Below are 13,058 nucleotides of genomic sequence, written 5' to 3'. Positions count from 1 at the left end.
CATTTTGCTAATTTTGTTGGTTATTTTGTTGATTATTTTGGTCATTTTTATCTTTTTTTTTGGTTATTTTGCTAATTTTGTTTGTTATTTTGGTAATTTCTTTTAATTTTTTGGTTATTTTGTTTATTTTGTTGATTATACTGGTCATATTTTTCTTTTTCGGTTATTTTGTTGATTGTTTTGGTTATTTTGTTCATTTTTTCTTTTTCTGGTTATTTTCTTGATTGTGTTAGTCATATTTTGGTTATTTTGGTCATTATGTTGGTTATTGTAGTAATTTTTTTTCTTTTTCTGGTTATTTTGTTGATTGTTTTGGTTATTTTGCTGATTTTTTCTTCTTTTTCTGTTTTTTTTTGTTTGTTTTGGTCATATTTTGGTTATTTTGGTCATTTTGTTGATTATTTTGGTCATGTTTTAGTTTAGTTCATTTTGTTGGTTATTTTGGTAAAAATTTTTCTTTTTTGGGTTATTTTGCTAATTTTGTTGGTTATTTTGTTTATTTTCTTGGTTATTTTGTTGATAATTTTGGTCCTTTTTTTCTTTTTTTTTTAGTTATTTTGCTAATTTTGTTTGTTATTTTGGTAATTTTTTTTTAGTTTTTTGGTTATTTTGTTCATTTTGTTGGTTATACTGGTCATATTTTTCTTTTTTGGTTATTTTGTTGATTGTTTTAATATTTTTTTCTTTGTGGGTTGTTTTGTTGATTGTTTTGGTAATTTTTTTTCCTTTTTGGGGTTATTTTGGTCATTTTTTTCTTTCTTTTTTGTTATTTTGGTCATTTTGTTGACTATTTTGGTCATTTTTTCATTATTTGTCCATTTTGTTGATTACTTTTTGTTCCTTTTTTCATTATTTGTTCTTTTTTTCCATTTTGTTGATTATTTTTTAGCATTATTGTTATTAACCGTTATTTAACCATGAAAAACATGACACCTTGAGATTAAAAATCTCTTTTCCAGTGTGTTCTGGCCCGGACAGCAGCAGCAGAAGTTACAGACGATAGAGATTTCATCCATACATCCACGCCAAAAACATACATAAAACGCATAGTAAAATGCAGTTCTAAAACTATATATAAAACACTAAACTAAAAACACACATATAAAGTACCATCAATAATTTAAAAGGTACTAAAAGTATAACTGTGTTCCTTTCAAGCATGTGGTGATGTAAGAAGCTTTTGTGAGGACGGTTCTGAGTGCGTAACCATGAACCAGACTTATGTAATAAATTTAATAAGAATAAATTTACTTATAAAGTGCTTTCCGTTCAAGTGCTGCACAAGAAAAAGATTAAAGAGTAAAAATACAGTTCAGTAAAGACAGTAAGACTTTCTTAGGGGATTTATCACCATTTATTGTAATGTTATCCTCTGCGTTGTTCAGTGTAAATCATGTATTTTCCTATATTTAATTCACTGATCATGTAGATGTTGATCAAAGCTCAGAGTGAATTCAAAGGTTATTATATCAAAACAGAGAGCTGAAGAAAAATTGAGTTTTTCAGTTAAATCTATCATTAAGCGAAAGTAAAACAAGTGTGTCCATCCACTGTCACTGATCCAACTCCATGGGTTTTACTGGTGAAGCAACGTTGTAGAAGATGACGGTGTTTCCACGGTAACTACGGAGCCTCTGAACGTCCAAATGGGTCATATCTGATGGCCATGAAAAGACGACAAACTGCCTTTTACACCAGTTATTTACATGTATTGATAGGATTAAAGGATCAACAGATATTTAACAGTTTAGATCAGTTGATGGTTTAGGTAGACGGTAGATGTTTGGGTCTGTATGGGTTAATGTAAACATAATGGAACAGTATTGTTTTGGGGTTTTTTTTTTTAGGTTTTTTTTAATTTTTTTTATGGAATATCTTTTGCAGTGGACACAGTTTCTTATGTAAGGCTGTGAAACTCTTTTCTGTTACGGAGGAAAAAAATGCATCATTTCGTCTCGAGGATAATTTAGTCGTAAACAAGTAGGTCTTCAGCTTTTCTTTAAATACCTGCCTGATGTGTGGAGGCAGACAGTTCCACAGGGACGGAGAAGAAAACACGTAGGCGATGTAATGGATACTATTTTAATATGGGAGGGAGAATGTGTTTGTGTTGATTCCAATACTCATTTATTCACGTGGTAGATTTTTACATTAGTTTCAGTGAGTCGAAAAGCAAAAACTCATTTTATTGTATATTAGTCATTATAGTGTAATTATTAGTGTTTCAGTAGTTTGACGCTACTTTTCATTGGCTTTCACATCTCTGTAGGTTATTTATAGTCGGATGCTATTTGCACCGACGTGTCCAGAGCCAACTATGCTGTTTACACCCAGGATGGATAAGCCCATGTGACTGTTTACACCGACCAGGGCATACATACCACCAGAGACAGTTTGTACCCGTGAATCTGAAGCCAATCATGTGCTGTACTGGCATACGATTACTTACACTGAACGCGTGGAGTTCTTCCAAGATTTTCTAAGATGTAGTCAGCTGTTGCAAAGGGGTCCACATGAACCCAAACCAGGACAGCTTCCCAACAGGATCCAAAAAGATCTAAATGGAAGACCGACTGTGTTTAGGGAGTCTTAATTTATGAGGTATTATGGGGAAATTATTGATTTATACTGTAGATGATGGAAAAGGTCGAATGAAACAATGCACGATCAGATGTGATTCACAATTAAAACTGTTTATTAAAGGTGCAATATTGAGGAAACCCAAGCTGAGTTTAACCCATAAAGACCCAAACTTCCATTGTCAACCAAAACCGCCTTTTTTTTTTTTTTTTTTTTTTTTTTTTTACCTCACCGATTTATTTAGTATAAAACTTATAAAATTCAGTAAAGCAACTTCTCATGACCAGTTTTCCACAAGAACACCGCTCCTCACAGGGTTTGGAAACTGAGTCTTTACATTACATTGCATTATAATATTATTTAAAAAAAAAAAAACAAAAAAAAAAACGCAATTTGATTTAAAAAAAAAAAAAAAAAAAAAGGAACAAAACAGTCAACAAAATGAACATAAATTAACAAAAAGGAATAAAATAATCAAAGCGATTCACAAAGTCAATGCAATAATACAATACATGAATGAAGAAAGTAATCCAAAAGGAAAAAAACAAGAAAGAAAGACTTTGAGAATAATGTTTCAGAAAAAAAGTCATATCCTGAAGTTAATGTCAATATTTTGAGGAAAAACCTCGTATTATAAGAATAACGTCATAAAAATACAACCTTATTAGTCTGAATCTGTGAATATCATTACAACTTTACCCAAAAGAACAAGTATTTCATTATTTAGGAAATGTTTATTTATTTTTTCATTATTATTATTATTAAATTAAGACTTTATTCAGGTAATATTATGACTAATTAATACTTGCTGATCCATTAACTCTATCAATACATGTAAATAATTGGTGTAAAATGAAATTCGTCATCTTTTCATGGTCATCAGATATGACCCATTTGGATGTTCAGAGGCTCCGTAGTTACCGTGGAAACACCGTTATCTTCTACAACATCAATTCACCAGTAAAATCCATGGAGTTTGACATAATGCGGTAGATGGAGACACTTGGTTTATGTTCAGTTAAAGATATAGTCTACTGAAAAAGCCACTTTTTCTTCACTTTTCTCTGTTTCTGAGAAAATAACCCTCAACTTTAATCTGAACTTTTATGGACTTTTACATGATCAGTGAATTAGATGTAGAAAAACATATGATTTACACTGAAAAAATGCAAAATAAAGATGATAATATCACAATAAATGGTGATAAATCATTTAAAAAAGGTTAAATAGAGAGAAAAATTAAATTGGGAACTGACAGAAAAGTACCACTGGGTCTTTGTGGGTTAAAAGCAATTTTATTTCATTGTAGTTACTTTTAATGGTCAACTTTGACCTCTACATTTTACCAATTCGTATACACACAGCACCTAGCATTAGCAGTTAGCATTAGCATTTACCACATTAGCGACGAGCTGCAATTGAAGGCGCTCGACGACCAACTCCAGGTCTTTATAAATGTTTTGACAAGAGAATTAACGTTTATGCTCCTGTTTTTGGTGATGGGGGAAATTTGAGGAATCCTAAAACAAGCAAACTCAACACAGAAACCTTTTATAATCGCGGAAAAAAATATTAGACCACCCTTTGTTTTCTTCAATTTCTTGTTCATTTTAATGCCTGGTACAACTCAAGGTACATTTTTTTGTACAAATACAATGATAACAACAAAAAAAATAGCTCATAGTTTAATTTCAGAGCTGATATCTATCCATTTTTCATGTTTTCTTGATAATAACCAAAATCACTTCAGTTGTTACATTAATATTTATGGCATTGTACTGACAAAAACAGTGCTTTTAGACATTCCATGTTTTCTTTTCTGTCTGTTTTAGTCACATGATACACACAGGAGTTAGGACTTGATTGCATACATTTAGGGTTCATTCTATAAACTCTCATAAGTAAACTAAATTTATTCCAAATTAATTGATATTTGACTATTACACTGGTCAACAACAAATTTATTGTTTAAGTTTTTTGAGCTGATTCAGGATAATTTTGGTGTGCTGAATCCAAAAATCCCATTAATTTTGCTCAATCAGATCAACTTTCTGAACTATGCTACATATTGGCTTTTTAACATTTTTGCTTACATTTATGGGCATTTTCACATCATATGATACAAAATTCTTTCATATTTCTTGCAATAAACGAGTTGTGAAGATTTTACTTTTGCCAATTTATGATTAATGTTTTTTTTAATATTACAGGTGAATGAAATGGCTTGGACTAGAAGATCTTGCAAAAATAAGCCAGACGTATTCTGCTACATCTGCGGTGAATACACCATTGTACCTAACAGAAATCCTGTTGGAAACTGATTTTTTTTCTCTTAAAACCTATTTTGGGTGAGAACTATATAAAAAATCAACTGATAAAGTCCCAAAAATGTAATCAATTTTGTGAGAAGATCAAATTTTTCAAAATCAAATTAGCAAAAAAACCTGACCTGATTGAGAAAAACAGATGTCATTTTTGGATTTAGCGGTGCAAAATGGTCCTAATTCAGCTGAAAAAACCTAGACAACTTGCAAAAAACATTTTTTTGTAACCCAGTGTTATATTATGTCATATTCTAAACACAGTGTTTAAAATTAATAAATGCATGTATTTATGCAAAATGCATTGAGATGTAATGTTAATATTATTTTTATGTTGTAAATATTGTAAAAAAAAAAAAAAAAAAAAAGTATGATATTGATAATTGAAATTAAAAAAAATATATATATTTACTTTTGTCGTCCGTCCGTGAAGCTTCCATTGGTCAAAACTCTTGCTATTTAGGTATGATCAAATGTTTTTTTCCTTCTAACCAATTATTTGGTTGTAAAATAGAGGGTTTAAGGTATACACTGAATACATTTTAGGATGAAAATATCATAGGAACTTCACTTTTGAGAACTTCATAATTCTTGCAAAAAATAGATGTTAATTTTTTGTCCGTCCATGACACAGTAGTTTTTGATATTTTTCATTTAAAAATATTTGAAACTAAATTTTGCCCTTTGAGCATGTTTAAGATGGCATTTAGACCTTTACAATTATGTGTAATATTTGTCAAAAGGATATGAATCAAAAAGTAGTGGGCTGTCCATCTGTGACACCCTTGACCTTGCCCATATATGGACGTCCGTATTTTTAGTTTTGTCATCTTTGTTTACCTCTAATAACCCTGCTTCATATCAGCCTCAGTATTCAGACCATGGTTTATTTGGAGACATTACTTTTCTAAATGACTTTCCTTTCTTGTCTTAACCTCTGTCAGGTCAAACCGCACGTCTGCTCATCAAACATTATCACTTTGTTCACTCCGCCTTCTCTGTCGGCTCCGCTGCTGTCTTTTCTTTCGTAACGCGGCTGACATATCCCCTTATCCACCCCCCCCTCCTCTACCTCTGCCAAACTGCGCTTGTCCTCCTTTACCCCGCCACCTCTTACCGTGGGTGAACTGAGGAGAATCCGTCCTGTCGTTTGGCCGTCCGTCGTCAGGGGGAGCTGCAGGCGTTCACCAGCCTGGCGCGGCGCTGTCCCAGTTTCCTTTAACTTTAACACTGCACGATTCATGGCCCGCGGCCAGCTCTCAGGCAGCGGTTACATAAGAGCCGGCAATTTTCATTCTTTTTCCTGGAATTTTAAACTCTCCACTGATGTGCGACCTTCAGTGATAATTGGCAATAAAAGTGCAGCAGAGTGTCTTCCAGGAGCCGGTGGCTGGGGTGCACCCCTCTCTCTCTCTCTCTCTCTCTCTCTCTCTCTCTCTCTCTCTCCCTCCCTCCTGCTGGGGGGGTGGGTTGGGGTCCTGCCAATGTGGACTTTACCCAACATAACATCTGCTAATTGTACCAGGGCTGACTCTGGTACAGGGAAGACAGCCAGTGTTATTTTCTGAGCAGTGTGATACACAAACCGGTCCCTCTGGCCTTCTCCCTCTCGAGATAATTTTTAGATTATAAAGCGGTCTGTTTCCTTCATGACTTCCCCTGAGATGACGTATAGCAGGCCTCTCTGCGTCCGGCTATTTTAGGATTTAGGCTTTTACTTGTGTTCCCCAGAGCGGGGAAAAGAAGCATTCACAGTTGCAGATCGCCGTGCCGTAGGAATGTACAGTATTTTCCCCGTGAGCAGACTCACATGACCTTAACCGTGTCTTAATCCACGAACGCCCTCGTTCTTGTCGTGTTTATTTGCCCGCTGTTGCCACTGTAAAGATACCATCGCCCATTCTGGGAAGCATGACAAGTGGAGATAATGTTTTGCAGAACCGAGGCCAAGCTTCCCATCGTCACGCTTCATTTATATACGAACAACAAATGCCAACTGTTTGCAAACCAGGTCAGATTATACATCTGAGAGCCGGCTGCATTACAGTCTGAATTAAAAACAGTGACGTCTCGACTTCTGCTTCCGTTTTTGCGCTCGATGCATCATGATTTTCCTGTGGAAATCAATGCGCTCATAGAAAAGGAGGCTTGTTATGGGGAAATTCCTGTCCAGTTGCACAATTAATCAGCGAAACAAGCATGACTGAGTTACTTATAGAGACATGCAATATGCCCATGTTTGGCCTCATCTGTTTATGAGCGTATATATAAATGTATAATAATAAAGGAGAGTTGCTTACTTCCTTCAACAGCTACAATTTCAATACCATTTTCCAGTAGCTGAGCTGTGTTTACACTATTGTCGAACCAGTTTAGCTGCTTCGTCTAGTTTGAAACATACCTTCATAAAATATTATGTAAGCGAAATGTGTTTTTGTAACCAATCGCAGCTTGTGTGAGACAGGTCACGGTTGTTTTTGTGCAGATTTTGGATCGAAAATTGCAGCTGATTGTCGGGGAATTAACATTAACATTCAACATTCGTCTGTTTGGTTTTGTTTTTTGCTGTTTTTCTATCATATAAATGCACTGTCATGTGGAGGAGAGGGTCTTTGCATGTTGCAGCAGGCGGTTAAATGGGTGTTTTGAACCACAGAACATGAAAAAACATCAGATCAAGTACAGACATTAGTCTATGATGTGGTCCAGACACATCTTGTTCTTTTTCTTTTTTTGTTTTTTGTGCATTCATGTTTTCCGCTTTCCCGCTGCAGTAGTTTAAATGTTGCTTGTCGCCCATGCTATCTCATCAACGTGTCCATAAAACACATACAGTACAAATACAAGATGCACACCGAAGTAGTGCAGTAATCGCTTCGCACTTTAAGCAATTCGTCGACAAAATCACAGATGGCGACATTTTTTTTTTTTTTTTTTTTTTTTCGTGCGCTTCGCAAGCTCTAGATGCTGAGTGTATCAAGGTCCTGCTGCATCATTGCTTCAGGGGAGGAGCAAAGGCAACGTAACTAATATGACATCCTCAAACTCTAACTAACACCATCCTTCTGTTTTCTGATCAGCTGGCACCTCCACCAGATCCTGAAGTCCCCGCTGAGGTGTGTTAACGCTCATGTTGGTCTGCGGTCAGATAATATGGGTCACGGCTTGGTCATATCAATACTAACCCCATGTGTTCGGTGTAAAACATCTCCTTATCTACTTAGATAAGAGTCACAACCCATAACCCATCCATGTGTGTTTCCTGCCTCTCAGACCTCGTATACGACGCTAATTACGCCACGACTCAACCCCTTGTTTGTCTCATTTATTCCTCTTTTCGTGTATCTTTTCCCTCCACCTTTTCGATTCTTTAAGTCCTATTCCCTGACCTTCTTTAAGTGTGTGCGTGGGGGGGGGTTGAGGTGATTTTCCATGCCAGATCAGTGCTTACAGTGTGTGTCAGTAGCTCACGGCTCCATTATATAACCTGGGTAGGACTTCTTTTTTTTTTTTTTTTTTTTCTCCTCATTCTCATGGCTTGTGTTTCTCCCTCTTTGGCAGCTTGTCATCTTATTATGTAAATAAACTGGGCTCATTTGCCACCGTGTCTGAATGAATTAATGGAGGAGTCACAGTGTGCGCAGTGTGGAATATTAAAAAGTGGACTGTTTTTAAGAGTTTTGGTAACACTTGGCTTATAAAGGTGCACTTAATCACCGTATCTTATTAACATGCATATTAGTGCCATATCTGCTCTTTTTTTTTGCTTTTTTCTGACTATCATATTAACCCTTTTTCCTGTCCTAACACTTAAGAAGATGGTGTGTTACAGTATTTGCACACTGTAAAATATGAATTGGATGCAACTATAAGAAACCGCATGTGAATTACTTAAGCAAGCCTTCATTTTAGACAGAATATTTTGAGTAAAAAGACTGAATTTAGAGGTATTTCTACATTTAAATTTTGTTGTTTTTTTTTTTAAACCAAACTGTGATCATGGTAAGAATTTTGATACCAGTAAATATCGATAACTATCTGGATAAATACGACATTACCAACAGTTGTTATTGACCACTGTCTAAGCCCCTCCCAAAAACCGCTAGTGTCTAATCCTATGTCAGCAACCGTAACTAGGAACCAAAGACGGAACCCATAAATTTATATATTTAGTCACTTAATATACATGTTGTTAATTGTTAATATTTGCTATTGATCCATTCCAAATGTTACCAGCCACTGTTTTATCACAGTTAAAGTCGGAATTTAATATCATGTAGCTGAAAGGGACCGTAAGGACACACTGACATTAAACAGTTATTTATTAATATTATTTTTATAATGTGATCTGTAATGAAACATGTAAGTCTGACAGTAGATATATTTTAGTTTAATTTTTAGTCCTTTTCAAGCGCAAAAAATTTTATTTATTTGTTTTGACCATGTTGCGTGATTCTTTGTTATCTGATGATTCTATGTGCTCAAACTAAACTACTACTACTACTACTACTACTACTACTACTACTAGTTAAGTAATTTTTCTATTCTGAAGCTGTAATGTGTATTTAGAGCTACTTACATAATCTGGCCCTAATAAAGATTAATAAAAGCTCCTTCAGTTTCTTTAAGAACACTAGCTAATGTTAGCTAGCTTAGCACAGTTGTTAGTTTTTCATTACGGATATCACACCTATGAAAAACATTTCTGAAAACAGTCTCAGTGTTAGTTACAGTATTATTCAACCTCTAATGATACACAACTACCTAACTTAAGGCTAATGTTAATAACTTAAAGAAGCTCAACTGTCTTTGCTAACTGCACGCTAAGCTAGCTCACATTAGCTAACATTATATCTTTGAATTTTTGTAGGTCAAATCAACTCCATACTGTTGGTATAGCTCATCTATTCCTTAACATTAGCCTCAATCTAACGTTTTACGACTTTTATCACAGCAATTTGTAATTATTGGAACTTAGTGAAGGGTCGTGTTGTACCTCAAAAACAACAAAACACTCAGCCATTTGGTGTTTTATTTGACACTGCAAACAAAATTAACCCTACAGACAGCAAAAATGTTACGTTAACTCACTTTATTGTCCCTGTAGGGAAATTTAGTGATTTAGCATTTTACCCATAATACACACAGCACTTAGCATTAGCATTAACTTTTAGCATTAGCATCATTGACGACATCTTGGGACCAACTTCAGGTCAAGAAAACTGACAGGATATTTAACCTATGTGCACCTGTTTTTGATGTATATCAAAAATAAGAATATCATCTTGAGACTCAGCAATGCATTTTTGTCCTCTGTAGGGGACAAAAGTTTGACAGTTTTATTTAAAAAATGCTGTCTATTGCAAAGGACATTCCATTAAAAAAAGTAAAATACATAAAATAATAATTTTTAAAAAATGTATCTGAAACTACTGTTGCATTATGCAGTTTCCAATCAAGGCAATTGTTAAATGTAAAAAAAAAGCTAAAATTTTCCACTTTTCTGGGTCTCAGGAGGATATAGAATTAATCCTGATATAAAATTGACACTACAATGTATTATACAATTATGTCATAATTATAACAAACTGTAAACTTGGGGTAATTATTCTTGTATCTTATATCTTCTAAGGCCCAAACTGAGCTGAGATAAAATTATCCTTCCTTCCTCTCTTTTTATCAATAACTAATAATTTGTTGTTTTTGTTAATGGCCTAGTAGTTGTAGAATATGGTTCATGCAGGAAAAGTCATTAATAAATGCTTGACTAATAATAATAATAATAATAAAGAACCAATATGACACTAAAATATGTGTTAATATGCAACCAGTAAATGATTATGTGCACCTTAATGCAGAATTTTCTCAGCTGAAAACATGTTATTGTTGATGTATTTTAGTCTTGAATAAGTCCTAAGTCTTTCCTGATGATAAATGTTTGTGGTGTTTGATGATGAGTTGCAGTCCTTCCTGCATGAAGCCTTGCATGACTTCAACCTCACACTTCCCTCTTAACTGCACGATCTGATTTGCACCCTGTTTCCTGCATGCTAGTAAAGTAACTAATTTGCACTGTATTAACACCCTGTTTTGATTTCTAATCTCTTCCAAATTTCCTTTCCAACTTTTTTTTTTTTTTTTTCTTATTTTACTGCTTTCTGCTAACTCACCTCACCTTTAAGGAGCTTGATCCCAACCTGCCACAGAAGCAACTGGAGGATCAGAGGAGGGTAGGTGCTGAGTTCGGTCCCTTGGTGCTCTGGTCCAGACCTCCTTCTTGGCCTCGCGGTCACTCTGCTTTCACCGCATGACGCTCACGCACTCCCCTGTGACATGTAACATATGAGGCAGGTCGACATGTAGGTGTTAACTGTGGGCGTTCGTATCCTCTGGGATGCTCTGTGATGGTGTTTGGGGTCATTTAAGACGACTGAATAATGTGGGATATGATGAGGTGGGCGGGGCACAAAGCGTGACCTCATCACTTATCATTAAGGCCAGAGGTCAAAGAGAGATGGGGTTATTTTGTTCTCTCCTGTTCCAAGACAGACAGTTTTTCCAGGATCTGGTTTTAAGGTTATGATGCACTATATTTGTTATTTACATATTTTTACTTTTAAAGTTGTACTTATTTTGTTGATTAATTGATTTGGTCTAAAAAAAAATATCCATAAATGGTGAAAAAAAGATGGAAATGATGTCCTTGAGTGACTCGTGATCCACAGATACTCAGTTTAGTGTCAGAAAACTGAAAATAATCAGCAACCAATCAGTTGAAAGTTGCAGCTCCAGTTTCCATTTTAATTGAGCAAAGATAGTTTTAAAAACAGACTTTTAAGCCAGAAAAGTCCCATCTGGCTGCGGGTTTGTGTGTTTGTGCATCTATATCTGAAGTATACAAATGCTTTGTAACTCTACCCTATTGATTAAGTGTATTTTTGCATTATTTTTGTAATCTTACACCGCTACATTAGAACATCAGCTCTGAAACCGGGTTCCAGGTCCATTTCTGTGACGCAGCAGCTGTAATTGAAGTCCATTTGATAACTTCCATTCTCTCTGACAGGGGGAAGCTCTGCGCCAGATCTTGGTCAATCGATATTACGGGAATGTCAAACCTGGACAGCGACGTGACAGTCTGACGACCTTCAGCAACGGTCCAATCACTCCCAGCGCTCAAGGAAAATCCCCCACAGGTTTGTGGAACGTGTGCTTTCACCGCCTCTGACAAAACGGGCACGAACGTCAGCCACACGTCATTAATAAAGGAAAATAACACCTTTTAAATACACCCAGCACAGGAACTAAAAACAGTGCATGGAGATTGTATTACCGCCAGAGCGTCTTGTTAATGTGGTGTTAGGTTCAGATGCAGTGAATAAATTTCACAGGAAAATATCAGCATAGAGTGGTGGAAAAACATTTTTTTTCACCCTATGCATTTGTGATATATTACACGAAGAATCGCCCTTAAGTCTTTGCTCCATTTTCCAAACACACATGCTCACTTCTGTAGGATTTTTACTTGAAGAATGAAGAAACCAGGCAGTTCTATTATTTGTACGCATGACAACAAAAGAAAAATGTGTCAAAAACAACACATTTCATTAATAGAACATGTTGTTTTTTTGTTTTGCCTGAGATCTTCCTCAACAAAATAATCAAATAAGAATAAAAAAGATATAATAAAATCAATCAATCAAGTTTTATTTAAATAGCACCAAATTATAACAAAAGTTGACTCATGACACTTTACATTTAAAGCAGGTCAAGACCAGACTCTTGATAATAAGGGTTATTTATGGTCTTAAACTCCTCCAAACAACAAAACACTGACATATTTTGGTTTTGTTTGATAATATGAAGCAAGTAAACACAAAAGAGAAAAAAATGTTAATAATTAAGAAACCAGACAGTTTTATTATTTGTATGCGATGAAAACAAAAGAAAAATGTTTCAAAAACAACACATTTCATGAGTAGAACATGTTGTTTTGTTTTGTCTGAGATCTTCCTCCACCAAATAAGAATAAAGAAATAAATAAAATCAATCAGTCAATCAAGTTTTATGTAAATAGCACCAAATCATAACAAAAGTTGTCTCCTGACACTTCACATTTAGAGCAGACTCTTAATAATAAGGGTTATTTATGGTCTT

At 35.0% G+C, this 13,058-nt stretch overlaps 1 protein-coding gene across 13 annotated transcripts in view; it reads left to right on the top strand.

The window, feature by feature from the left end:
• itpr1b (inositol 1,4,5-trisphosphate receptor, type 1b) overlaps positions 1-13,058 on the top strand; it is a 223,256-nt gene that overhangs the window by 105,163 nt on the left and 105,035 nt on the right. For 9 of the 13 annotated variants that reach the window (XM_030135516.1, XM_030135518.1, XM_030135514.1 and 6 more), the window contains 3 exons: positions 7,982-8,017; positions 11,084-11,131; positions 11,968-12,097. In XM_030135516.1, coding sequence (XP_029991376.1) covers positions 7,982-8,017; positions 11,084-11,131; positions 11,968-12,097 — 214 coding nt within the window. The remainder of the gene's footprint in view (positions 1-7,981; positions 8,018-11,083; positions 11,132-11,967; positions 12,098-13,058) is intronic. The other 4 variants (XM_030135523.1, XM_030135522.1, XM_030135520.1 and 1 more) reach the window with 1 other exon arrangement.

The sequence above is a fragment of the Sphaeramia orbicularis genome, chromosome 5, assembly GCF_902148855.1.
Source record: "Sphaeramia orbicularis chromosome 5, fSphaOr1.1, whole genome shotgun sequence".
In the NCBI taxonomy this organism is placed as follows: Eukaryota; Metazoa; Chordata; class Actinopteri; order Kurtiformes; family Apogonidae; genus Sphaeramia; species Sphaeramia orbicularis.
Note: the sequence above shows the minus strand (reverse complement) of the source record. Positions and strands in the feature narration are given on the sequence as shown.